Source organism: Arvicola amphibius, chromosome 2 (assembly GCF_903992535.2).
Source record: "Arvicola amphibius chromosome 2, mArvAmp1.2, whole genome shotgun sequence".
In the NCBI taxonomy this organism is placed as follows: Eukaryota; Metazoa; Chordata; class Mammalia; order Rodentia; family Cricetidae; genus Arvicola; species Arvicola amphibius.
In genome coordinates, this window is record NC_052048.2 from 187,959,743 (window position 1) to 187,984,652 (window position 24,910).

Consider the following 24,910-nt stretch of genomic DNA (forward strand, 5'->3'; position numbering starts at 1 on the left):
GCAGGTTGTAGGGTAAGGGTGTTTGGGATTTATATGCGATCCTGCAAAGGCCAGGGACTCTCCTGGAGACCTAGAGAGGCACAGCCAGACTTCACACAGCAGCAGGTGAATAAACAAGAGCGGGTGTGTGATGAATGGCGATGACCTAGCAGCAGGTTTAGGGATGCGGGTGGGATGTGCTGCTCAGGGAGCAATGTGTGCATCCACTCATCATTTCTCCTCTTTTGGACACCAGGGTGAAGCTATCAATTCAACAGGAGAGTGGAGGACCTTACCAGCCCCTCTTGAGCACATCAACCTTCACATCCGTGGAGGCTACATCCTGCCGTGGCAACAACCTGCCCTGAACACTCACTTAAGGTGAATAAGGGGTGTATGGTTCTGCTTTGCACACCTCTGAACTCATTCTGTTGTCGTGAGAGTCACCGACCTCTCCAGTATCAGTCTTAAGGCCAAAAGCCATGTAATTGAGCTTACATTTCTCTACGTTTGGTGTTTTGTCCACTTCCTCCAGCAGGCTTCTGTTGACCCCAAGATGCTGGCACAATAGGCACAGCGTGGAGAGGGGGTGCTTGGTCTCTGTGTGCGTTGTTGCTGTCAGGGGTCTCCATACTCTGCTCTCGGTGTTGCTGCAATCTCTACCCTAGGTTCTCCAGAGAGAGAGAGAACAGACCCTGCTGGACTTGGAAAGACTTTCCTCCTGGTCTCCTTCCTCACCTTAGTTTTGAGGATAAATGGACAGTTGGGGTAGTCGGCATCCCTGGCTTTCCCACGGCTATAGACATTTTCACATTGTAAGACTCGTGACTTGAGAAAACCCAACTCTGAGCAATCTCGCTCGGTACTCTCCCTACCTGACTTGGCCTGGTGACCTATCCATAGCTGTCTACCCATGCCTCACACTATCTCTGATCTGGAGTTGGGTTCCATTCACTATGCTCCTACAAACCCAGTTTCCTGTTCCTTACCAATAATGGAGCAGTTCTTTTTTTCCTTTTTAATTAACAATTGAACTTTAACAACACAAGCTCAGGTCTCCCCCATTCTTCCCGAGTTTCTGACTTTTTCTCATAAAAGTTATAATTCTGTCTCTGCAGAAGAGTTACTTGTTGCCATCCTCATAGGCTTCAATGTTTAGCCCCGGTAGGTTTCAATAGACAGGGACTTTTAAGGAGGCTTAAAACCTGCCTTTTCCTTGAACCTCCCTCACTTTCTTAGTATTTCAACTTACAGTCTTTGAAGAAAGCATGACTAAATCTAACCACCATTTCCCTCCTCCCTTCTCCTCGATCAAATAACTCCAGTTTGGGGGTCACTTTGTATACTGATAACAAATTTCTCCTTCAAATATTAAAATTGTGTAGCTTTCTAACTCGACGTCTGAACCCCTTCAAGAATAGGATGCCCATAGTCTATCGAAATGTGATTCCATGTTGACTTTGATCACCTCTATCTTTTTCAATGTGTTAAGAGTAGAGCTGACTTCCAAAGCCCCAAAGATGCTGTTGCCCAGCACAGATAGTTGACCTTGAGTTTCTATTACATTTGGCCTAAGGACCAGGGTGTGGAACACACTAGTTAGGCAAATAAGTGCTTTCCCACTTTGTGATCTCAGCACATCCCTATTCCATTTACCTCCATTTCTCTAACTACTCATTTCTTATTTCTCATCATTGACATAAATAGTTTGTAAGTTAATTCAAACCATTGTCATTCTTTCCCTGGAGTAGGGTATCTAAAATGCCCTGGGTTGTAGCACCATTGTCTAAAATTTCTTCCTCTCTAAAAAACTATATTGTGACTAGAATTGCAGATTTAATGGTAACTACAACAGTGGTTCAAAAGTTCCATGGCTTAAATGCTTGCACCCTTCATAAATGTTTAAAACACTTTATTTTATAAGATTATTACTGGATGAAGACAGTGCTCTTTCTGATCCTAAAGCAAAGGAGTCACTTGTGACTGACTCATATCGTTCTCAGTTGAAATTTGGTGCAAATGTTTGGCAAAATTCATTGAGCCATAAAGACTAATGCCTTGTGTAAATCTTGTTCCCCGCAGCCGGAAGAACCCTCTTGGCCTTCTCATTGCCCTGGATGAAAACAAAGAAGCAAGAGGAGAGCTGTTCTGGGATGATGGGCAGTCCAAGGGTGAGTGCTGTGAGAGGGCGTGGCCATGGCAGGACAGAGTATCTGACTCTGTCCCTTTGCCCCTGCTGGCCATTCAGCTGTGAGTGAGATATCACCAGGCATCCTAGAGCATCCTCCCAGAGAAACCATTTGTTTCTGTTTGTACTAGTCAGAGGCCATGAGAGATGAACCCCAAATGCAGGGAGAACAAATTTACCCCCACCCTCTCTCAATGCTCCTGTTGGCTAGGCTTCCACTTTTATCAACAGACTCTCAAGGACAGATTTCCATGACTGCTGCTTTATTCATCTGCTCTGAAGTATAGATGACCCCCAAACCCTGGAGAACAAGCATTGGATATGAAAGTCATACTCATGCCAGAACGAGGCAATGAGCATACACATTCCTGGCACCTGAGCTTTAAGCTGCCCTGTACTACACATCAGTTGCTGTACAGGAATGGTGCTGTGGCCCTAGCTTAGGAAATAGATACCCAGGGAATGCCTGCTTTGAAAGCATCTGGAAAGATCTTTGCAGGGTTATGGCAGTGAGGGGAAAGCAAAGCAATGGCTTGGACTTTTATAGATTGTTCATACTTTTGTCATTCTCAAGATACAGTTTTAAACATCTTGGCCAAGTGGTGGTGGCGCAATCCCAGCACTTGGGAGGCAGAGGCAGGCGGATCTCTGAGTTCGAGGCCAGCCTGGTCTACAAGAGCTAGTTCCAGGACAGGCTCTAGAAACTACAGGGAAACCCTGTCTCGAAAAAAAAAAAAAAAAAAAAAAAAAAAAAAAAATCTTAGTATTATTTAAAAATAATAAATTGACAAAGATTGAACATATTTGAGGTCTTCAACATATTCATTGTTTACTGAGTACCCTCAATATGATCAACAGTGAAGACATCCATTGTCAGTCATAGTGTACATTATCTCTCTAGAATATGCTCTTAGAGCTCAATGTCTCTCCCACTGAGCAACTTCCGGACTCCCCTGCCCCTTGGCAACTGCAACTCCATGCACTGCCTTTTTTACAAATTTACATATAATTGTGGCGGCTGAGTGCTTCTCTTTGTGTCTCGCTTCCCTCCCTTATATGATGTGTCTTAGGGTCATGCAAGGTCGCATGCTGTATTTCCATGTTCTCACTGAGGGCTCCGTGGTGTACATGTTCTGCCATTTCTTTTCTCACCATCTCCTCATGGAGGTCTAGGTACTCTCCACATCTTCACTATTGTGAACTGTGAGCTAGACATCAAGCTAAGCAATGAGCACAAGTCTCCTAGGAAAGTAAAAGGGAAAATATTCTTTGACATTGATCTTTATAGACAAAGTCAGTGATAGGCCCTACATAAACCTTGACATCTTCTGTCTGGGAAAAGGAAACATTGATAGTTTGCAAAGGCAACCTACAGAGTAGGAGAAAATGGTGCAAATTATGCATTTGACAAAAAGTCAATGTGAATATATAAAAATACTCTTAAAACTGACAGCACGTGAATACACAGTGTGGTTTTAATCTAGGAAAACTGTCTCAATAGATGTTTTCTTCAGTGAAGACAACCACACATAGACACGTATAGCCAACAGGTACAAGAGAAAATACCGAGCACTAGCGATAAGTTCAGGTTTAAATAAGACATCATAATGAGGTATCATCTACATCTTTTAGTATGAAGTAATTAACTGTAACAAGTGTTACTGCAAGCGCAGGAACCCAGGGGTACTATTAATAGCCTTTGGTAGAAATGTAAATTGGTCTAGCCAGTGTACAAAAAAAAAAGTTCTTCAAAAAGTTAAAAAGAAAATGACTTTATGATACAATCACCTCACTTCTGTACACACACACATATGTGTGTCTATGAAATGAGCTTCCCAAAGAGAATCTGCACTTCATGTTCATGCGGTATTATTGCCACCAGGGAAGATGCGCAAACAGCCTGGGTGCACTGATGGATAAATGAATGAAGAGGTGGTGTTACTAGATTTAGTGAAACATTAACCTATTATAAAAGATATGCTTCTTTGGTTTTCAAAATCAACTGTCAACTTTAAGGATAGGAGATAAAATGTGGCCTTCTGCAGTGACCAGGCCAGTCTGACTCATCTCTCTTTTGTTTTCAGATCTCACAACCAATAATGTTCTATGTAAATTTTCAATCACTAAAGTAAGTAGACTACTTTTAATAATATGAAGTGTGGCCTTTTATCTGACCATTAGCATGTATATGTGTGTGACTAGATTTTCAGGACTACTTATGGATGAACACATCACCATTTATGACTTAAGTCCCAGTAATTTCATCATTTGTGTTATTGAAAGGAAGCAGTAATATTCATAAATCAAAGCAAGTTGTATTTTTAATAGAATTGTCTTATACAGCTAGTGTCTTTATTCTCATTTTTTTCACCTAAACATTCATTAGTGGAAAAGGCTCAGAGGCTTTCATAGAAGCTGAACATCTGGTCAAGAATGGGACATCTGGTCTAGGATGGGGCATCAGGTCTAGGATGGGGCTTCTGGTCTAGGATGGGGTAACTGGTCTAGGATGGGGCATCATGTCTAGAATGGGGCATATAATCTAGGATAGGGTGTCTTGTCTAGGATGGGGCATCTGGTCTAGGATGGGGCATCTGGCTCAGGGTAGGTCATCTGGTCTAGGATGGGGCATCTGCCTTAGCATAGGGCATTTGAAGATCTAGAGAACCTCAGCCCATTCATTTGTGCATAATGATGCTTGATGTATTTCAGAACCACTTAGACGTGACTGCTGTAGAATCAACCTATGAGGACCCTGATGGATTAGCATTTCAGGAGATTAAAATTTTTGGAACACAGGTGCTTCACAATGTCATCGTGAAGCACAATGGTGTCATAAGCCAGATGTCTCCTCAGGTCACTTATGATCCTAACATGAAGGTAAGTCTTTGCTTCTTTGAGACCTTTCAGATTGGCATGATGCTGATTCTTCTTGCCAAAGTCGCTGGGGTTCTCAAGAGGATGACAGCAACTCTGAGGCCTGATGGGAAGGTCAGACTAGGGGGAGATATGATGACTTTTGGGAGATCTTCTGAGCTGGAATGAACAAAGGCAAGGGTGAGCGGGGCAAGGATGATAAGGGCAAATGGTTTCATTAGGTTTTGTGTCTTTGTCTCTCAAGAGTTCTGAATCTTACTAACTTTATTATCATATGTAGACACTATAATATATATATATATTATACACAAAACAAGTCACCATTTGTTTGTGTGTATGTTATATATGCACACACACACATACACACACACACACACACACACACACACACACACACACACAGGAAAGGAAGTGGGGGCCAGGTCGGACGAGTGGGGATCTGAGAGCTATGGCCAGTGCTGAGGCCTAATGAGCTAGCTTTTTGAAATATATTAAGTTTTAACTTTGTTGAGATTCTTTCTCCCCATGCTTTCTTCAGTATTAAAACTCTCATTACAACACGCATACACATTCTCATGGCATATTTGACACAAAGAATTTGAAGATCTTACCCAAATCCTTGTTCATTGGATTAGATGATAACAAATAATTCTTCACTGGAAAGTGATACAACCTTATCCACCAGATAGAATTGTGTTGCATTCCTCCATGCCTTCATGTAAGGAGAAACCCTCTCCATGCCTTCATGTAAGGAGAAACCCTCCCCCGGTAATCTTGAGTACATCTAATAGAACTCCTGGATTGGCGTGTATAAAGGAGCTATCTGATTTTGGGGAAATTAGTCAGTTTATACTTCTAGTGTAATGGCATATTATCATATGTGAAGTTTTGTCTTGATAACATGTGTTCAGGATGCAGACACTGTGAAACAAAGTGATATGTAGTTGGTTCTATATTTGTTGGTGTCCAGAGCTTAGTGAAATTGTTAGGTACAGCTTGCTGTTCAGGATGTGATAAGGACCTCTAAAGATGATGTGTCAGGTGAATATGACAAGACATCCCCAAAGGGTTAAAAGACCCAATCATTTTATCCTTCTGCTGAAATTAAAATTAATTAAAATTTTAATTAAAATTAAAAGTTGCTGGCATACAAGTAGCAGCTGAAGGTTGTAAGACTTGAGGTCCTTTCTTCTCTCATGTTTGCAAGTGGATATCTATCACAATGCCCCTGTTCTTGGAGAAATGAAAAAGGAAAAACAAAATCAGTAAGAAGAAAGGATAGAAAAAAAGAAGTTGGCAGAGGCAAAACTGAAGAAGGAAATCCTTGAATGGAGAAAGAAAGACTTGCCCAACTGCTGTCTGTGAACTTGATGCTAACTTTTCAAAGCCAGAGATATAATTCATAAAATAAAACATAGCCATCACCTGAACGCTTTGCTCTTCTAAAATGAAATGCATCAGAAGGACACGTGGTTTATGAAAAGACAACAGGAAGTGTGTTCCACCATGGGCGCCACTTTGCCATAAAAGGAAAGTAAAGCCATTCAGTCCAAAAACTAAGAATAGCCACATAGCATCATCCTGACAATTCTGTGTCTGTAGCATCAGGCATATTTAATTCTAACTGGAGATTGGTTTATTCTGGAGGAAGCATGTGGTCTGATTTTGGAGGTGCTAAACTGAAAAGGCCACCCTTGACCTAGCTGTCAAAGGTCATCCTTGATCTGTCAACTGTCAAAGAGCCTTACAATGGTCCTTGAACTAAGGCCTTGTTAGACATGGCGGTGGAGGGCTGGAATTGGCAGAATGGAAAAGTGTCAGATAGGGAAGAGACTGAGAGAACCATGACGGTTTTTAAAATGTCACCTAAAACAAGTGAAAGGGGGTAAAGAAGAGTCAAATATTTAAAAAAGAGAAAATGTTGAATATTTAATTTGATGGGCAGGATATCAGAATCTTTCAAGATTTAAACGGATGTACTTGGATAAGTGTTAGGTATGGAAGGAAATGTGATAATTTTTCTCAACTCACCAGTTTCCCAGTCGAATACATTGAGAGTCAATAAATTCATTTAGTTTGTCGAAGATCTCACAGAAATGTGGGGATGGGAGCTGTGTCAGATTCTTTCCTTTTTGCTTTGTTACAACACACTGAGAAGAGCCACTGGTGGAGGAAACACTTATTCTGGCTCATGGTTTAAAGGTACGGTCCACCATGGTGGGAAAGTCAAGGTGTCAGGAGCTAAGCATCTGTTGCATCCCATCTGCAAACAGGAAGCAGAGAGCAATAAATGAATACTGCTGCTCTGCCCAGCATCCTAGCTGGGAAATGACACCACTCTCAGTGGGAAGACATTCCCTAATCTCCCACACGCATGCCCAGAGACCCATGTTCCAGGTGATTCCAGTGCTTGTGAAGTTGGCGATACTAACCATTACAGGAACCTGGGCCTGTGATTGACACAGCATATTCTCTATGTGTCCCTCACTGACAGGGATATTGCTCTGGGGAGTGAAGCCCAAGAAGAGAAACTAAATTCTAGAAGAGAAGAAAAGAGTTTTTGTAACAAAATAAAAGGGAGAGATAGGTCAGGGAAGGGATGAAAAGGGACAGTCGCAGCAACTGTTATTTGTCCCAATTCTTATACAATGTGATGAGGAAGATAGTAATGGAGTAAGGGGACCGACATTTCCCTGTCACTGCTGATAGCCCCAGCATCTAATACACAAGTCTTCCTGGAAGCTGGTCATATGCCTTGCATTGTTGAGACTCTGTTCTCATTTCTGCTTAATGTTCTAAAGGTATTTTCAGGTTGTGTAATGGCTTTGTTTCTAATGATGAATTTCGTGTGCTCTGTCCACACCAAAGGTGGCAATCATCGCGGGTATCCAGCTTCTCCTGGGAGAATCCTATACCGTGGAATGGGACGACAGCATAAGGGACGAAGGAAAAATCGACTGCTATCCAGATCAGCATGGGGCTTCTGAAGCAAGCTGCACTGCCCGAGGCTGCATCTGGGAGGTAATCCAGCTGAAGGTGTTCGTGTACACGGATATCTTATAAATATCATAAGCATATCGGTGTACTTTTGCATACGCAGAAACCCATAGGGAGAAAGGACCTCTTCGGGCATCCAGGGAAGACTGGGCCATAACTGGGGGTAGGACTGGGATATTTTTAATAAGTGCATTTCTTGAAGACCAACTATTAAAATATCTTACATATTAAATCACACACATGTGTGCTTGCACACACACACACACACACACACACACATTTTCTTCTTCTAAATTGCTTTTTCTAACTCTTTCTAGGAGGTAACTCCAGATCCCTGCTGATGTAGGATATTGACTTTCTTTTCAGGAATCCAGCTCTTCTGGGGTCCCTTATTGCTATTTTGTCAATGAACTGTACTCAGTCAGCAATGTTCAGTATGGCTCAAATGGGGCCACAGCCAACATCTCCCTGAAGGCTTCTCCGTTTACCAACGCCTTCCCCTCTACCCCCGTGGATCAACTGCAGGTGCGAGTGATCTACCACAAGAATGACATGCTGCAGTTTAAGGTAAGTGCAGTGTGTGCAGCCAGGTGTGGGCAGGGCCTTTCCAATCCTGTTGCTCTTTGGTAGTCAAGGCTACCGAACCTTAAAAGAAGTTTGTATTTACATTTACACAGTAAAATACACTACATACTTGACCAAACCCAGAGAGAAATAAGACCCTTGGAGAACAGTATTACAGGACATCAGAATTTATTTTCTCACCTGTATCTTTAAATCCGTTTCCTCTGGCCTAGATCTATGATCCCAACAATGAACGGTATGAAGTCCCCGTGCCTCTGAACATCCCCGATGACCCAATCAGCACCGAGGAAGGCCGTCTCTATGATGTCTCCATCAAGAAAAACCCATTTGGGATTGAAATTCGCAGAAAGAGTACAGGCACTGTAATGTGAGTGGATCCTGGTCTGACTTAGATTCCTGCTTTCTTAAACATTCCTCACCAGACAATTATTGTTGCAGACAGCCTGTCTTAGTGTCACAGTGCACGTGACCAGATCCATGAGGAAGCAACTTCCTCTTGGTCTATTCTTAGTCCTCAGTATCCTGTGAGTGATTGCTAAGGCAGTTACTGAGGGAATACATCCAGCAAATATTTCAGGACTTCCTTCTGGGTCTTAGGTGTTAATTGTGCAGATGATATACACAGAAAGCTAATATGGCTGTAATCATGTTGTATAAGAACATGGGCTTGACCAAATTACAGGGAGGTCACTTTTTCTGATACTCAATTTGTGGTCTCAATTTGTCTTTCTGAGGCAGAAGTGTCATTTGAAATATACCCTGGATGAGGAGGCACTAAGGTTGTAAGCGTGGAGTTCTGGGTGGGGGAAGATACATTTTTGATAGAGGGAAGACAAACAGCATAAAGCACAGCCAAGAAAGTTGGCATGTCAAGAAATAAAACTGGTGAAATCATTGAAGGATGAAAGTTGGCGATAAAGCTGGGGTGGGGGTGAGTTTGGGAAGAGGAGCAGCACCAAAGGCTTGGCGAGAAGTCACCAAAGAATATGAGCAGAGCCATGCCGTGCTGCGGGATTTCTTCAGTCACAGTCCTGCATGCTTGCAGGAGGAGGGCCCTCAAGGAGCAGGAATGACAGAGCAGGTGCGAGTTATAGCAGTTGGTGTGGTGCGAATGGCTTAGATTTCCCCTTATGGAGAGGGCCCTGAGGAAGGCAGTGATGGAAGGAAGATGGGTGAAGGATGACTGTTGGGCCATCAGCGGGAGCGTTTGTGACTGCTTTATGCAGGGAGATTTGTGCTTTGTTTGGAGGGTCATCTAGCTCTGATGGTGTGAGGAGAATCCGGAGCTCTGTTGTCCTCATGAAGGCTGATGCTAGAAGCAATCAGAGAGCTGATTTCCTGTTGCAAATGTCCCTTCTCTTTCTGCAGCTGGGACTCTGGGCTCCTTGGCTTCACCTTCAATGACATGTTCATCCGCATCTCCACCCGCCTGCCCTCCACATACATCTATGGCTTTGGGGAAACTGAGCACCCAACTTTCAAGATAGACTTGAACTGGCACACGTGGGGCATGTTTTCCAGGGATCAGCCCCCAGGGGTAAGGGCAGGGTGCTTGGGTCTGGGTTCTGTCCTTTCTGCCCAGGCCATATGTCTTGTGCTTCTCTTTAACAGACTCCATATGACTGTTACCTTCTACTGCTAGGCAGATGGACACATTTTTAAGTGCCACTTTCCTCTCCTACTCTTACTAGAAGAAGCTTAACTCAGTGTAGCAATCAAGTTTCTGATGAGTTTCTTTCCCAAGCACACAGTCCCCTAACCTCTTTCTTCCTTTGTCTCTCAGTACAAGATGAATTCCTATGGTGTCCACCCTTACTACATGGGGCTAGAGGAGGACGGCAATGCCTATGGAGTCTTCCTGCTGAACAGCAATGCCATGGGTAGGACAAACCTGTGTCCCTTATTATATGCCAGTCATTTTTGCTTTGCTTTAGAATGTTATTTGACTTGGCTTTATCTTAAGCTGAAACTAGCATCTGTGGGTAATAGGTTTTTTTTTCCTGCTTAGCACTCATTTTAGTCTAGAAACTTATTATTGCCATGTTTATTAAACTTTTATTTGGCAACAATTACAAAAGAAGGCGTAGCCAAACCAAGTGTGTCCCGAATTCCTGGGGGTCAGCTGGAGGTAACTGGCTATATTACTTGAATTACTGTCAAGCTATTGGGTTAGAATACTGCCTCTGGCAGAATGAAGGTGAGAATATTTTTACGCCATATAAAAGAAGGGCATAGAATTCAGTTCAGGGAATACATACTGTAGCTGCCGATGAAATGAATGTGACTTATAGTGGAATGAGTAGCATTGTATTAATGGAATTTTGCTAGTTTGACAACAATGTTTCATTGTGGGAAGCCATGGGAGGTGGCCACTGAGATTCTTATTGCTACTTTGATATTGTTTATGAATTTTATACTGCCATGAAATAGAAGTTATGATAATTAAAAAATTAAAACAATTTAAAGCTTCTAATAAGGCTCATTAAAGGGATGGGATGCTGAGGGCTTTTGCTCCTCGGTATTATGTTGTTTTAGTATAGGATGTCTGCCATCAATGTTCAAAAATGCGAGCAAGAGAAATTAGACTTTCAAGTCTAATCAGGTAACCTGAAGGCTTTCGTCTTTGCTGATATTTTCCTGTGTTTTCAGACGTGACATTCCAGCCCACGCCTGCCCTGACATACCGCACCACAGGGGGCATTTTGGACTTCTTTGTGTTCTTGGGGCCAACTCCTGAGCTTGTCACTCAGCAGTACACAGAGGTAGGGAGTTCATTTGATTGACAAGTATTAATGTTAGCAGGCTCTCTACTCCCAGTCGTGAGTTCATTAGTGTAATTCTCACGTGGCAATTACAATTGTTGGCTTTCTCAGAAATGAGAATATCATAGAACAGGGTGCAGTGCGTGCATTCCAACACCATTACACTACATTACATTACACTACATTACATTACATTACATTACATTACACTACAGCTTCTCTGACTGTCATGGCGTTGCAGGGATACTTGTGGCATTAGTGGTGATGGTGGTGAGTTTAGTGTTAGTGGGGGGGGGGGCATGTTGAGAGAGATAGGAATGAGAATGTTGGTGGTGGAGTTAGTGGCGGTGGTGGAAATCTTTTTAGAGTGATAATGGTGATGGATGTGATGGTTGCATTGATGCTTCCAGTAGTGATGGCGACGCCATTGATGAGATTGGAGCGGATGGTGTCGTTAGCGCTGACGATGACGGGGATATCGGTCAGGGTCCTAACGGTCAGGGAGCGATGCTGATGGTATTTGTGGTAGTGACAGTGTTTCAGTGGATAAGGAAAGGTTAACTATGGTGGTACCCCAAACAAACACCATCAGCTAACTGCCACATGCCAGACCACTTCACAGACATCCACACGTTCACTCCTCGTAAAAACCTTACAAGACAGAAACTACTCTGGTCCCTATTTACAAGAGCGAAAAAAAAAGGCATTAACTTTCCCTGTGGCCCACAGCTGCCAGAACTGGAGCGCTTTGCTAACTTAGGGATTTTACCTATGGAGTTTGTGCTCATAACCGCTGCATTGGATTTCACTTAAAAGTTAGAGTGAAGCAAGATTTTTCAGAATTCCTCAAAAATAAACTGTAAGCTACCAGTGTCCCCCTAATTTCTTTCTAGAGTTTATTTTGTTGTGTAGTTTGGGGTGGTCAAATATTCCTCTTCTTTCTGTACAATCCCGCTTCTCTTAGAAGCACTAATACTTTCTGTCTGTTTTCTAGTTGATCGGTCGGCCTGTGATGGTACCTTACTGGTCCCTGGGATTCCAGCTCTGTCGCTATGGATACGAGAATGATACTGAGATTGCCAACCTCTATGATGAAATGGTGGCTAAGCAGATCCCTTATGTATGTACATGTCATGGTGTTCTGGTTTTGCAACCTCAGAGCTAAAAAAAATCTCTCTGTGTGTGAATTTCTGAGATTTTCGGGATGTTCTGCAAGTGTATAAAGTGCTTGATTTCATCATTCAGCCTGATACTGCTACAGTGTAGGAGGTGGCCTTCGTCCCAGGGATTGTAGAGCACTGGGAACTCGGACGAGCCGTGAAGATCTAGTACTGGCTCAAGGAAATCTGTCGTAAAGTTCTTTTCATAAGAATCAAAGATTTCTTTAGTATGTTATGCTTGACTAGGGAGCAACAAAACCAAGTTAGCAAGAGCACTGTTTTTGAGTTCACACTGGCTCCCACTCTCCTTGGGCCCTGAAACACAGCTCTGATAAATGCAGAGTCCTGGTCTCCTCGTTTCCAGAGGGAATACAGGTGGAGCCAACCTCCCTCACTCGAGGGCAAGAGGCTTCCAATTGGACTGATCTAGGGAACTCTTTTTGCATATTTAATCTATTTTATCTAGTTAGTGTTCTGTTCTTTATATTATTTCATTAAAGCAAAATAGGTCATAAGATACATCATACAAATGAGAAAATTTTGTCTGATTGCACTCCATATTGCTTCTCCATAGATAATGCATGGTTTTGCTTTGTTTTTGCATTGGTTTCCAGCAGACTTATTATCCGTACACTATTAGTTCATAGTTTACATTTTCTATGAAAAGAACCACTGATTCCAGGGTCAACCTGCTAGGAACTTGCCACAACCACTCCATACAGTTCTTATGTATATTTATAACAGTCCTCACAGATGGGAGTTATCACTCATCTCACTTCTTTTGTAGTTGATGTTGTTGTGGGATTAAATATTATGTTCTACGTTTTGGTGTTGGATGAAGTCAAACGAAAGAAAGAAATCAGAAAATATCCAAGAATCCAAACCCATAGTATGACATAGTATGGTCTGGCAAAGGGACATTGTCTTCTAGAGCCTGAACTAGTCCCACGAGCAGGCATTGCTTCTTTGTGTCCTCCCAGGACGTGCAGTACTCAGACATCGACTACATGGAGAGGCAGCTGGACTTCACCCTCAGCCCCAAGTTCTCTGGGTTTCCAGCCCTGATCGATCGCATGAAGAGAGCTGGAATGCGGGTCATCCTCATTCTGGTTAGTCCATTGTGAATGTGTAGACTGTATTTGAGACAATGGATGGGATTGTGTGGGGATTGCTTAGAATGTCTGTTCTTTCCAGTTCTTGGAGAAAAATAGAAGTCAATTTCTAAAAGCGTATTTCATGCAAGTCACAGAAAATTAACAATAAAATTCCATCTGAAAACTTCCCATTTTCTTTTTTTTTTCTTTTTTTAAAAATCATCTTATATCTTAATTTTCCACCTGCCTTGTGCTCTGATTTCAGGACCCAGCCATTTCTGGCAATGAGACACAGGAATATCCTGCTTTCGAACGGGGTATGGAGAATAACGTCTTCATCAGATATCCCAATAATGGAGACATTGTCTGGGGAAAGGTATGAACTCTGTGTTGATCTAGCCAGACTCACACTGGGTCAGAGCCACTGTTAGTAGTAGTTGATTTGGGGGACTGTTACATATGGTGCCCAAAGTTTTGGGTTTTTTATTTTTTATTTTTTTATTTTTATTTTTTTACATTTTGGGTTTCCAGCTGATATCTGCTGATCTGCTTAAGCACTTTGTGGAATCTATTTTTCTTTAGAAAATGGTTGCCTCTCTGGCAACCATTAGTCCTAGATCCTTGGCTTATAGTTTCCTAAGAAATTAATTGTATAAACATTTGTTCAGGACATGTCTGTTAAATCTTTTCTCTCCATAGGTCTGGCCTGATTACCCTGGTGTTGAAGTGAACTCCTCTCTAGACTGGGACTCTCAACTGGAGGTAAAGGCACTCTGTGGATGCTGGATGTGGTCAGGGTTTCCAGGAAGAGGCAGCCATGTCTAGGACATTAGATGTGTCTACACTTAGGGCAGACGCATGAGAGAAAAATTCGCTTAGCAGCAACGCTCCTCCTGTCAGTATGAGACCCATTATTTTATGGTTAGCTATGTTTTATTTCAAGTTGTGATGTTGGCATTATTGACCATAGGATTTAAGATACAATGTGCTCAATTTTCCTGCCCATAGTTTTTTCTATGTCACAATATGTAAAGCTATCAGTTCCTAAGGGCTGTGAACTCAGAACTGGATGCTAGCCCTGACAGTTTACAGCCTTTGTCCTCAGTTATGGGATCCTTTTCCCCATGTATATTTATGTTCACGCACATTAATCCGGCACTGCCCTCCTATCCTACATTAGGCCTCTTGACTTTCCTTTCCCTTTTAGTTCCTAGTAGTCTCGTATTATTAATTTGCTTTCTTCTGTGAACAGACTTTTCTATTTAATGGAACCAATTAGCCTAGGTTTCAGCCCTAATATTTTTTCTCTTCATTTGCATTTGTTGCTTGGATGAATAACTTTGCTGACAAAACTGGCAGAAGAAGCATCAGACCATCCCTCCTTTTAATAGGAAGTTTAAAGAGTGCAATGAGTCTGCCTGTTCGTTTTTCTGAGTTTTGTGATATACCTTTCATCAGTGTGTACATGGTTAGGAGGTAGCTGCCCTTGAACTTCAGAATATGCTGGACCTTTATCCTTAACGATGGTCATTTGAGGGACTGGAAGGTTTCAGTATGTGCCGTCGGAAGTGAAAGAGAATCCTAGTGTACCAGACACGTGTTATGGTTGAGCTAATGATGAGGCTGGCATATATGTGGTTTCCAAACTACAGCTGAGATCTAGAAACCCTGTTAAATTCAAGAATTTTTCAGGCAAGGCATCATTCTGGACACAAGCGTAGAGGTTTTAAATTTAGGTTTTATTCACACAAAGCAAAGGACCTGTGTGACCAGTCCGTTTTATACAATGAGGTTGGCTTCCAAATTCCTGGGTAGGAATATTACTTGTGCTTTTATATCTTTACTCTAAATATTTTTCTAATAAGTCATGAATGTTATCTCACATAGGATCTATTCAGGCTATCACTGTGTAAAGTGTGGAAATTTAAGAATTCATTAAGTTCTTGGTAAATGCCTGCTTCTTGTATAATATATTAATTTAAATAAATGGATCATATTTTAACTTGACAGCTATACCGAGCTTATGCGGCCTTCCCAGACTTTTTCCGTAATTCAACTGCCGAGTGGTGGAAGAAAGAGATTCGAGAACTCCATACAAACATGAATAATCCAGAAAAGAGCTTGAAGTTTGATGGCCTGTGGATTGTAAGTGTGTATGGATCTGTCTATGCATACACGAGTATGGGTACGTTTGTGTGTATATGCGCTGTGGAACCAAATCATTGGGCAAGGTGATAATAATTTCCAGTAAAAGATTTCAGACCAAGCAAAGTGCTGATCATCGAATCAAACTTAGGATTGTCCACTGCATAGTACATGGGAACCTCTCTGAAAATCCTGGTGTGAAACCTCCACAACAGTTAGTGGGAATTCCTTAAACCATTGTTTGTCCTAATGGTAGAAGTGAAATAATATAGCCAGTTATGCTTTGGTTATTTGTTATTTCTAGCCTGTGCTTTTCCAGTGTTTCGTGATTCCCCTCTGTGCAGCATCTATAGGGTTGCTAGATATTGAATGTGTGACCCCTTCTTTGTTCCTACATTGAGAGAACTTAATTGTCTTTTAAAATAACCCATTATCCCGCTATTTTTAGGATATGAATGAACCTTCCAGCTTTGTGAATGGGGCAGTTCCTTCCGGCTGCAGCGATGCTACTCTGAACCATCCTCCCTACATGCCACGTAAGGACCGTGGGATATCTTCACTTGATGCGCAGTGGCTGGAAGAAAGATGAGCTCAGCATCTTGGGGTTTCCCTGACCATCAAAGACACATCCTCACCATTATTGTGGTTAAATAGGGTCTAAGTCAAAAACACATCATATTATCCAACTGGAGATGTTAGAAAATTTTTTGACTTTTTCCAGAAATCACTCAATTGTGATAATGTTTCTGTGGTGTGATTGCTTAAAGAATTCTTTTCCACCAATATGAACAATGAAGTAGCTTTCCCTTTGCCTGGAGCTGGGGGACTTTGAAGTCATGCACATTTATAGCTTAGTTCCATGTACTATGCCTTTTCTGTGTTGTGTGGCCTTTCCTAGACATTGTGAAATCTAAGTTTCCTAAAGGGTAAGAATCAGATAACACTATTCATTCACAGAAATATGATGAGAAAGACATGAAATAACTTGTGTATTGAAAGCTTATGGGACTGGAAGGATGGTTCAAAAGTTAAGAGTGAACACTATCCTAATAAAGAACTCATGGCAGGAGACTCAAAACCACTTATAACTCCAACTCTAGAGTATTGGATGTCTTCTGTTCTTCTGGTTAGTGCAGGTCAGGCATATTTTCTCTCTTCACACACACACACAAAATAAATAAATAAATAAATAAATAAATAAATAAATAAATAAAGTACATCTTGTACTAGAACCTGCCCTACAGTGAGTACTAAACAACCTGTCTTCTTCCCCCACCTCCATTTTCTTCAGTGATTTGATACTGAAAATGCCTTCAGTCACGTTACTACTGAGAAAGGTCTCTTGTTCTTATGTTCATAGGAAGGGGGTGGTACTCAGACAAAGGTCTTTAGTCTTAGTGTCTTCTAAAGGGAAGTCAAGAATTAAAAATCAAGACTAATCTTCACTGATATTTCATTATTTCCCCCAGATTTGGAAGCCAGGGACAGGGGCCTGAGCAGCAAGACCCTGTGCATGGAGAGCGAGCAGATCCTTCCAGATGGCTCCCGGGTGCGGCACTATGATGTGCACAATCTGTATGGGTGGTCCCAGACCAGACCCACCTACGAGTGAGTGGTCCTCTGCTTTCTCCAGTTGATGGCACTGTAGGGACAATCAGTGATGGTTTATCTTCCATTTTCCATGCTAAGGGCTGAAAAGTAATCTATAACTATAACTTTGTAGAGATTTGTATTTATTAAGCAAACATTCTATGAGCATGTGTCCACACACTGTGATTGATTATAATTGGAAGGAAGATTGAAACAAGGTACCATCACTTCTTGTTTACCCAATCAGAGCTGTGCAGGAGGTGACAAGAGAGAGAGGGATCGTCATTACCCGCTCCACATTCCCCACTTCTGGACGATGGGCAGGACACTGGCTGGGAGACAACACAGCTGCCTGGGACCAGCTGGGGAAATCCATCATTGGTGTGTGGGTTGTGCCCAGGGCCCTCTGCTGGCTGTGGGTGGACTCGGGACTGAGTAGGACCCTTGGTGAAGGGGGAAGAGGAGGCAGAGAATGATGCCTGTCCTGACCTTCTGCATCTCTCCTTGCAGGCATGATGGAGTTCAGTCTCTTTGGCATCTCCTATGTAAGTGCTCTTGCATGCTCCTCCTCCCTAGGAAGGTGGCAGCATCCCTCAGAAAGCAACAAGAGCTCACTTTGCTCCTTGTTGTTTCAGACCGGAGCAGACATCTGTGGGTTCTTTCAAGATGCTGAGTATGAGATGTGCATTCGCTGGATGCAGCTGGGCGCCTTTTACCCCTTCTCCAGGAACCACAACACCATTGGGACCAAGGTGGGATGTCAGCTTCCTCACCTCTATTACGGCACTGGAAATGCTCCCTCGGCTGTTGAGAGCAATCCTGCTGCCTGTGTTCCCTGGGTCATCTTCATATGATGGGACATCTTCTCTCTGAACCATATTCTTAACAATTCTTTATATTTAGGAAGCACTTTCCTATATGTTCCATATAGAGTATCTTATGAAGCCATTTTCCTGAGAAAGCTGCATTTGTTTTCCAATTACTAAGAATATCCTTAAAGTTTCATAGACCATTGTGTTTATCCAGTTGTGTGGAAACAATTACAATAAGCTTTCCATGACCGTCCCTTGAGAAATACATCTGGGTTCTAATCACTCTTCTTCTTTGCTTGTAGAGACAAGACCCTGTGTCCTGGAATTCAACCTTTGAGGATATTTCCAGAAGTGTGCTAGAGACCAGATACACCCTGTTGCCGTATCTCTACACCTTGATGTATAAGGCCCACACAGAGGGCAGCACAGTTGTGCGGCCTCTTCTCCACGAGTGAGTGTCGAGCTGGAATCCTGTTGAACAATGAATAACTCATTTAGCCTGCAGGGTGGGAGTTGTTACAACAATTCTTTTGCATTGAAGGCATCAGTTCTATTTGTTCTGAGCTCTCCAAGCAGAGAGCATGCTTTATTCCTCCTTATAACTTAATTTTATACACAACACAGTTCTTGGAAGGAAAGGGTTTTTTGTTTTTGTTTTGTTACAAAGAATTTTTTAAATGATACAACATAAAATACCAAATTTATTTCTTATTTGTATAGGTAAAGATCATTTTATCTGTTTTAGTTTACATAAACCCAGACTCAATGCATTAATATCTTTAAGGTGGCTGTTCCAAGGGGGAATTTGAGGGATGATACCATCCTCATATTAAAAATGTGCTGTACTGAAAGAGAATGCAGACATTTTCTGGAGCCAACATGTCTAAACACCTTGTGAAGTTTGAGAGAAGTGACTCGTAGGGAGTGTGGTCTATATGACCTGATCAAACTAGAGAGAATAAGATGTTGCAGGATTTAGCTGTATTTGTGGTTTGAGTTTGGACTTGATGATTTCTTTAGGGTCTTATGCTGGGGCCTTGTTGGGATTTGATTGTGACAGTTCAATTTCCCTTTGTAGGTTTGTGTCAGACAATGTGACCTGGACTATAGACAAACAGTTCCTGCTGGGTCCAGCCTTCCTGGTCAGCCCTGTGCTGCAACCTGTGAGTATGGAGACCTCAGAGGGTAGGAGGATAGATGGGTAGGAGAAGCCCAGCCGTTAGGTCAGGTAAACATGGAAAGGAGAATGCTTTCCTGTGTGTTGAGGATCCTGAGGTATCCTCATTTCACTTTTTTAAAAAAAATTTTCTTCTTATAATTGGACCAAGAAACATTAAAATTTCTACTAGCAAGTGGGGTGGAGCCAGGTCATCCCTGATACCCTGGGGCCAGAACGCAGTATCCTCCTATAGTAGGAAGGTCTACCTCTTGGTTCTGCTAACGTGGACTCGAAGCTAAATCCTCACAGGAAGGTTTCCTCACGAGTGTGTCATCTTTCTTTACACTGCCCCACCGATCTGGGATAGATAGAGACAAAAATTTTCTCTCCCCAGTAATGGACAAAATTGTAATAAATACTTTTCTCTTCACCCACCCTTATTCCACCAGTTTTTCTTAGAACTGTGAAGAACCAGCCTGAAATTCTAGTAACTTTCTCAGTAAAAATAACGACTTAGGTGACCGCACTCAGACTATCTAAAGTTATCTTCATGATTCTCCAAAGGACAGTGAAAAATATAAATAACCCTGTGATATAGTTGAAGATATAATCTTTCCCTTATTTAGTAGTATAAGGGTTGGGGGTTAGACTGTAGCAAAAGAATTCATTGCAAGCTGTCAATTCTTTCACCATTAAAACAAGTTTGTTGAACCAACTGCTTTGCAGCAGTGTGGTCAACTTGCTGCTGCTGGAGAGCTCTTTGTTTGCTTCCTTATGTAAGGGACCCTGTAAGCAGCTAACGTCTTTTTTTTTTTTTTTTAAAAAATCTTCCTTTGAGAATGATTGGATTTCTGATCAAAGATCGGCTATTTAATATTCCTCATATCTTACTATTCCTAGAAAATGTCCTTTTGCACCCACAGCTAAACAAGGGTGTTTGTATCTCTAGAAATGAACTGGAGTGTTTTTCTAAGGAAACGGTAATTGAAGTTGCCCATTCCAAGGGGCATTATGGGGAGCATTGGTTAGGAAATTTTCTGGTTAAAGAGAGTAGGAGAAAGTAGACTCGCCGTTATTGCTGATCTCAGGGTCGTGAGACTCAAGGCTATGGCTACTGTTGTAACTTCTTTTCTGCATGCATTGACTCCTCCGTCCTAGACAACAGTTCCACTACAGACACCTTGTTTGTGTTTAATTTCAGAATGCCAGAACTGTAGAAGCATACTTTCCAAGAGCCCGCTGGTATGACTACTACACAGTAAGTTTCCTAGACATCTGCATAGCCTGTCAAACAGTAGAAAACAAAGTCCTTGTATCTGACAGAGCTTGCACCACAAGCCCTGGAAACCCTGTGTGGTTGTTCTGCACAAGCCATTGATTTCCTATGACCTCTTTTCTCATCTCCGGGTGGGGTGAGAGCAAAGCCAGAGAGCGGAAGTGGCAAGACTCTCATCCAGTGCCTGGCTCACTGCATGTTTTTCACAAGGGAGTTTTGTCTTTCTGTATGTCCTTACTATACACACCGGTAACTAGTCACCTCTGGAGATGGTGCCATAAACTAGTTTCTGCTTCTGTCTACTTATTAAATATCTGCTTCTATTGTATAGACCAGGGGTCCTCAACCCTCCTAGTGCTTTGGCCCTTTAATACAGTTTCTCATGTTGTAGGAACCCCCCAACCATAAAATTATTTCCTTTGCTACTTCATAATTGTAATTTTGCTAGTTGTGAATTTTAATATAAATATCTATGTTTTCTCATGGTCTTAGACGACCTGTGTAAAAGGATCAATGACTCCCAAAGGAGTCGTGACCCACAAGTTGTGAACTGTTGGTATAGAAACTCAAGAACAGTTCTTCCCTATAATTACCTAATAAGTAAGCTCTCAAGCTCATATCCAGAAGGTTCATGTTTAGTGATAAAGGCAGCCACAGGGGCTCTCTGTTGCACATATCTGGGCCATAGTGATCATTGAAGCCTAGCTGGGAGGACAGGTCTGGAGAGGACACTTTAGAGGTGATCCCTTGAAGGACGCATATGAGACAGAGCTTAATTATTAGGGAAGAATTAAAGGAAAGGGAGTTCTTGCCGTCCTAGTAGTCCATCTCCTTGGACTTTCTGAGGAGGGCGAAAGCCAGAAGACCAGAAGCAGAGCCACACACAAGCCTCTCTCGTCCAAGGATATTGTACTGATCTGGGTGAAAACAGAACAAGCACAAAGGAGCTTCTCTGTCCGGGAGCACTGAGTCATTTCCCTCTTCTTGGTTGCTATCTGGGTTCTCTTAAGGGTGGAAATACACTAACATTCAGCTATGTGTTTTCAATCCAGCACCAGGGCCCTGGAGGGAGAGGGCAGCTATTTTCCTTAAGTGACCTTCACATAGTCTTGAATTTGCATGTTGACTATGCAATATTTTAACAGTACTTTTGAATGTGTCAGGACTTACACTAGAGCTAAGCAGGGAGACAATCAGTGTACATAGATTAAGGTAGGGGGGGTTCCTCGCTGGGAGAAAAGTTCTGCAACTTGAGAGTGTGGGCTTCCTTAAAGTCTGCACCCTAGGCATCATGGTTGGAGTCCCAGCCTTGCCCAGGTTCAAAACTCTCTGCTGAGTTCTAGGTACTGGAATGGTGGGTGCTTTTCCATTTGGGGCTAGCAATAGAATGATGAGCTAATATTTACCTTTCAAAATCTTTATGGGAACACATTGTGGACTATGGAGATAGGGTGCTACTATCCTCTAGTGGGCAAAAGCAAAGCTGTTTAACATCAAAAAGGACAGGACCAGACTGTAGTACCATAGCCCAAGCCTGTAGCCCTAGCTTCTAGGTAGGCTGTGGCAAGGGGTTGCTTGAGTCCATATTCTGGGCTATTATGTGCATACCAATCGAATGTCCCCATGAAATCTGACAGCAGTATGGTTACCTTCTTGGAGAAGAGGATCATCAAGTTGCCTAAAAGGACCAAACCAGGCCAAGTAGGAAAAAGCACCGTATAGCCTCACAACAAATAATTATTTGACCAAAACCGTCAATAGTACCAACACCAAGAAACCTTGTCATAGTTGAGATACGGAAGGATTTGAGATTTATGACTCAAGTCAGAATGCAACTCTCACATATGAAACAGGGTTCAACTTCACAAGTGGTAAGATAAGGATTGCCACAGGAGGAAGATAAAGATGCCACATGAGGCAAGACAAAGGTGTCAAACAAGACAGACACAGTCAAAGATAAAAGCACTTACGTAAGTCTTTTGGATGCTTTCTATGGGGCAGGTGAATGCAGAGTGTATTGCTGGTATGTGCTGAATAGTGGGGATCAGGAGACAAGTCCAGGAGGTGGTTGGGATGTCTGCTAAATGCACTACTCAGTGATGTGCGCTTCCCTTATCTTCTCTCTTTTTTCCTGCAGGGTGTAGATATTAATGTAAGAGGCCAATGGAAGACCTTGCCAGCCCCTCTGGAGCACATTAATCTTCATGTCCGTGGGGGCTACATCCTGCCCTGGCAGGAACATGCCCTGAACACCCAATTGAGGTGAATGGGGAGGGGGAACTGGGGTTCTGTTTTGCATATTAATGAGTTTAATCATATGTGATCCCTTGAGTATCACTGTGAAATCTGAAAGCATTTTTGCTGAATATTTTTTGCATTTTTGTATTTAAACTTTTTAAGCACTCTGGATTCTGAACAGTTTTCATCCATTGTTTTAGACTGAAGTGTGTAAAATTGCATTTTTAAGAAGTGACATTTACAGTAGACACCAAAATGGGGGTAGTCAGAATTCATATTTTTGGAACCTTGTACCTTCTCCTTAAGAATAAGCCATTGCTGGAAAAATTTAATGAGGTGACAACTGATACCTGAGGTCGATTTTACCTTGAAAACTTTTAGGACATCTTTATCTAAGTTCATATGTCAATCATCAATCACTAGCATTAAACAAATGCTTGCTGCATGCCTAGGACCATGCCAATATTGAGAACTTTGTTTCATGATTTTCTGTCTTTCTTTATCAAAGAGAAACACATTCACTTGAGTTGAGTATCACGATCATCTCCATTACACATATGAAGAAGAGGAGGCTTTAGGAAGCTATGTGATTCACTGAGTCATGAGTCCAGGAAGAATATGGGAGTCCATGTGGGCCTGATACAATGCCCCAAAACTTCATCCACTTGTTCCCTGTGTTTTAGGTGATGGGGAAATTAAGAAAGCCAGATGTGTGCTTTTAATTTAAGAGTCTTACTGAAACATTTCCCTTGATGCTTTGGTGAAGTCCTTCATGTAGGACGTGCAGGGGTCCAGTCTTCTCTGAATTCATATAGTTATATAGAGGTCCAGCCTTCTCTACATGCATATAGAGCCAGTTCTCAGGCTTTTCTGAGAACCCACTCTAAACCTCAGGAAGCACTTCATTTTGCTTCTTTGTTCTTGTGACTGTATTTTTAGCTAATGCCTCTCTCCCTCCCCACCACAGCCGTCAGAAATTCCTGGGCCTTAAGGTTGCCTTGAATGACGAGGGACTTGCTGAGGGCTGGCTATTCTGGGATGATGGGCAAAGCATTGGTGAGTGGGGACTGACTGGGATTCCTGGCAACACCATGGGCAAGGTTCTTGCTTATCTTAAATTCCTACCTTTTAGCTGAGATAAACTTTCATGAGATTTATGCACATTCTCCAACTACCCGATTAGTTGTCCCAGAGAGACAGGCTACGTGGGATGCTTATATGGGGGATTTCCCATCAGGAGTTTGTAGCAGTTGGTAAACTCCTAGGAGGAGGATGGCTCAAGTACTCTTTACTACACAGTAAGACTTTTAGCCACAAAGAACTCCTGCAGCTCAACACAGCTGTAGTCACAGGCTCCAGTGAATACTCAAAATGTCACAAGGGCATCTGGGAGAACGAAGTCTATTTTATTTAATTTATAATCATTTAAATTTAGACAGCTGATTTTTATGGTGCCTTTTGCTGTGGGCAGCACAGTTCTAGAAGCCAGTAGTACCAGCAGGAGTGGGGAGTTAATGAGAAAGAGGCCAGCACGGAAGAGGCAGAGGAAGCTGCCTTTTCCACACACCATGCTGCCAAACACCATGGTTTTCCAGATGTTTTCTTTTTAAGTTTTCTGGAGATCACATTAAAAACCACCTATTATCACTCAAGATAAAGCAAGGCAGCAGTCAGTGTATTTACATGTGTGGGTGTATGCTTCTAAGCAAAAAGAATCTGGAAATTCCAAGGTGACTAGGGAGATTTTGGGACTAGTAGACTATGAGAAAAAGAGACTTATGGTAGGGTTGGGTGATTTTTGTATGCGGTAGCTATCAGACAAGTGCATCTACATACTCATTGCAAACATTTGTGTCCATTTGGCTATGGGTGTAGAACCTGACTAATTTCCATAGAGAGAACTTCCATTGCAAAACTGAACTCATTTTAATGAAGAAAAATAAAATAAAAATAATCCCATATAACCCAAAATAACTTTCAGCAGTTAGACAAATCAGCAATTAGAAGCCATCACACAAGCCCAGCTCACATCTGTCCCTTTGTCTGTT

The 24,910-nt window shown here is 42.2% G+C and overlaps 1 protein-coding gene across 2 annotated transcripts in view; it reads left to right on the forward strand.

Moving 5' to 3' along the window:
- Positions 1–24,910, forward strand: part of Mgam (maltase-glucoamylase) — a 143,966-nt gene that overhangs the window by 115,543 nt on the left and 3,513 nt on the right. For both annotated transcript variants that reach the window (XM_038318489.1, XM_038318490.1), the window contains 25 exons: positions 236–360; positions 2,062–2,150; positions 4,252–4,295; positions 4,880–5,047; positions 7,913–8,065; positions 8,408–8,608; positions 8,839–8,993; positions 9,995–10,163; positions 10,410–10,506; positions 11,276–11,388; positions 12,383–12,508; positions 13,529–13,657; positions 13,908–14,018; positions 14,342–14,404; positions 15,653–15,787; positions 16,236–16,323; positions 17,257–17,395; positions 17,625–17,758; positions 17,888–17,922; positions 18,013–18,129; positions 18,492–18,640; positions 19,268–19,352; positions 20,550–20,606; positions 22,762–22,886; positions 23,830–23,918. In XM_038318489.1, coding sequence (XP_038174417.1) covers positions 236–360; positions 2,062–2,150; positions 4,252–4,295; positions 4,880–5,047; positions 7,913–8,065; positions 8,408–8,608; positions 8,839–8,993; positions 9,995–10,163; positions 10,410–10,506; positions 11,276–11,388; positions 12,383–12,508; positions 13,529–13,657; positions 13,908–14,018; positions 14,342–14,404; positions 15,653–15,787; positions 16,236–16,323; positions 17,257–17,395; positions 17,625–17,758; positions 17,888–17,922; positions 18,013–18,129; positions 18,492–18,640; positions 19,268–19,352; positions 20,550–20,606; positions 22,762–22,886; positions 23,830–23,918 — 2,896 coding nt within the window. The remainder of the gene's footprint in view (positions 1–235; positions 361–2,061; positions 2,151–4,251; positions 4,296–4,879; positions 5,048–7,912; positions 8,066–8,407; positions 8,609–8,838; positions 8,994–9,994; positions 10,164–10,409; positions 10,507–11,275; positions 11,389–12,382; positions 12,509–13,528; positions 13,658–13,907; positions 14,019–14,341; positions 14,405–15,652; positions 15,788–16,235; positions 16,324–17,256; positions 17,396–17,624; positions 17,759–17,887; positions 17,923–18,012; positions 18,130–18,491; positions 18,641–19,267; positions 19,353–20,549; positions 20,607–22,761; positions 22,887–23,829; positions 23,919–24,910) is intronic.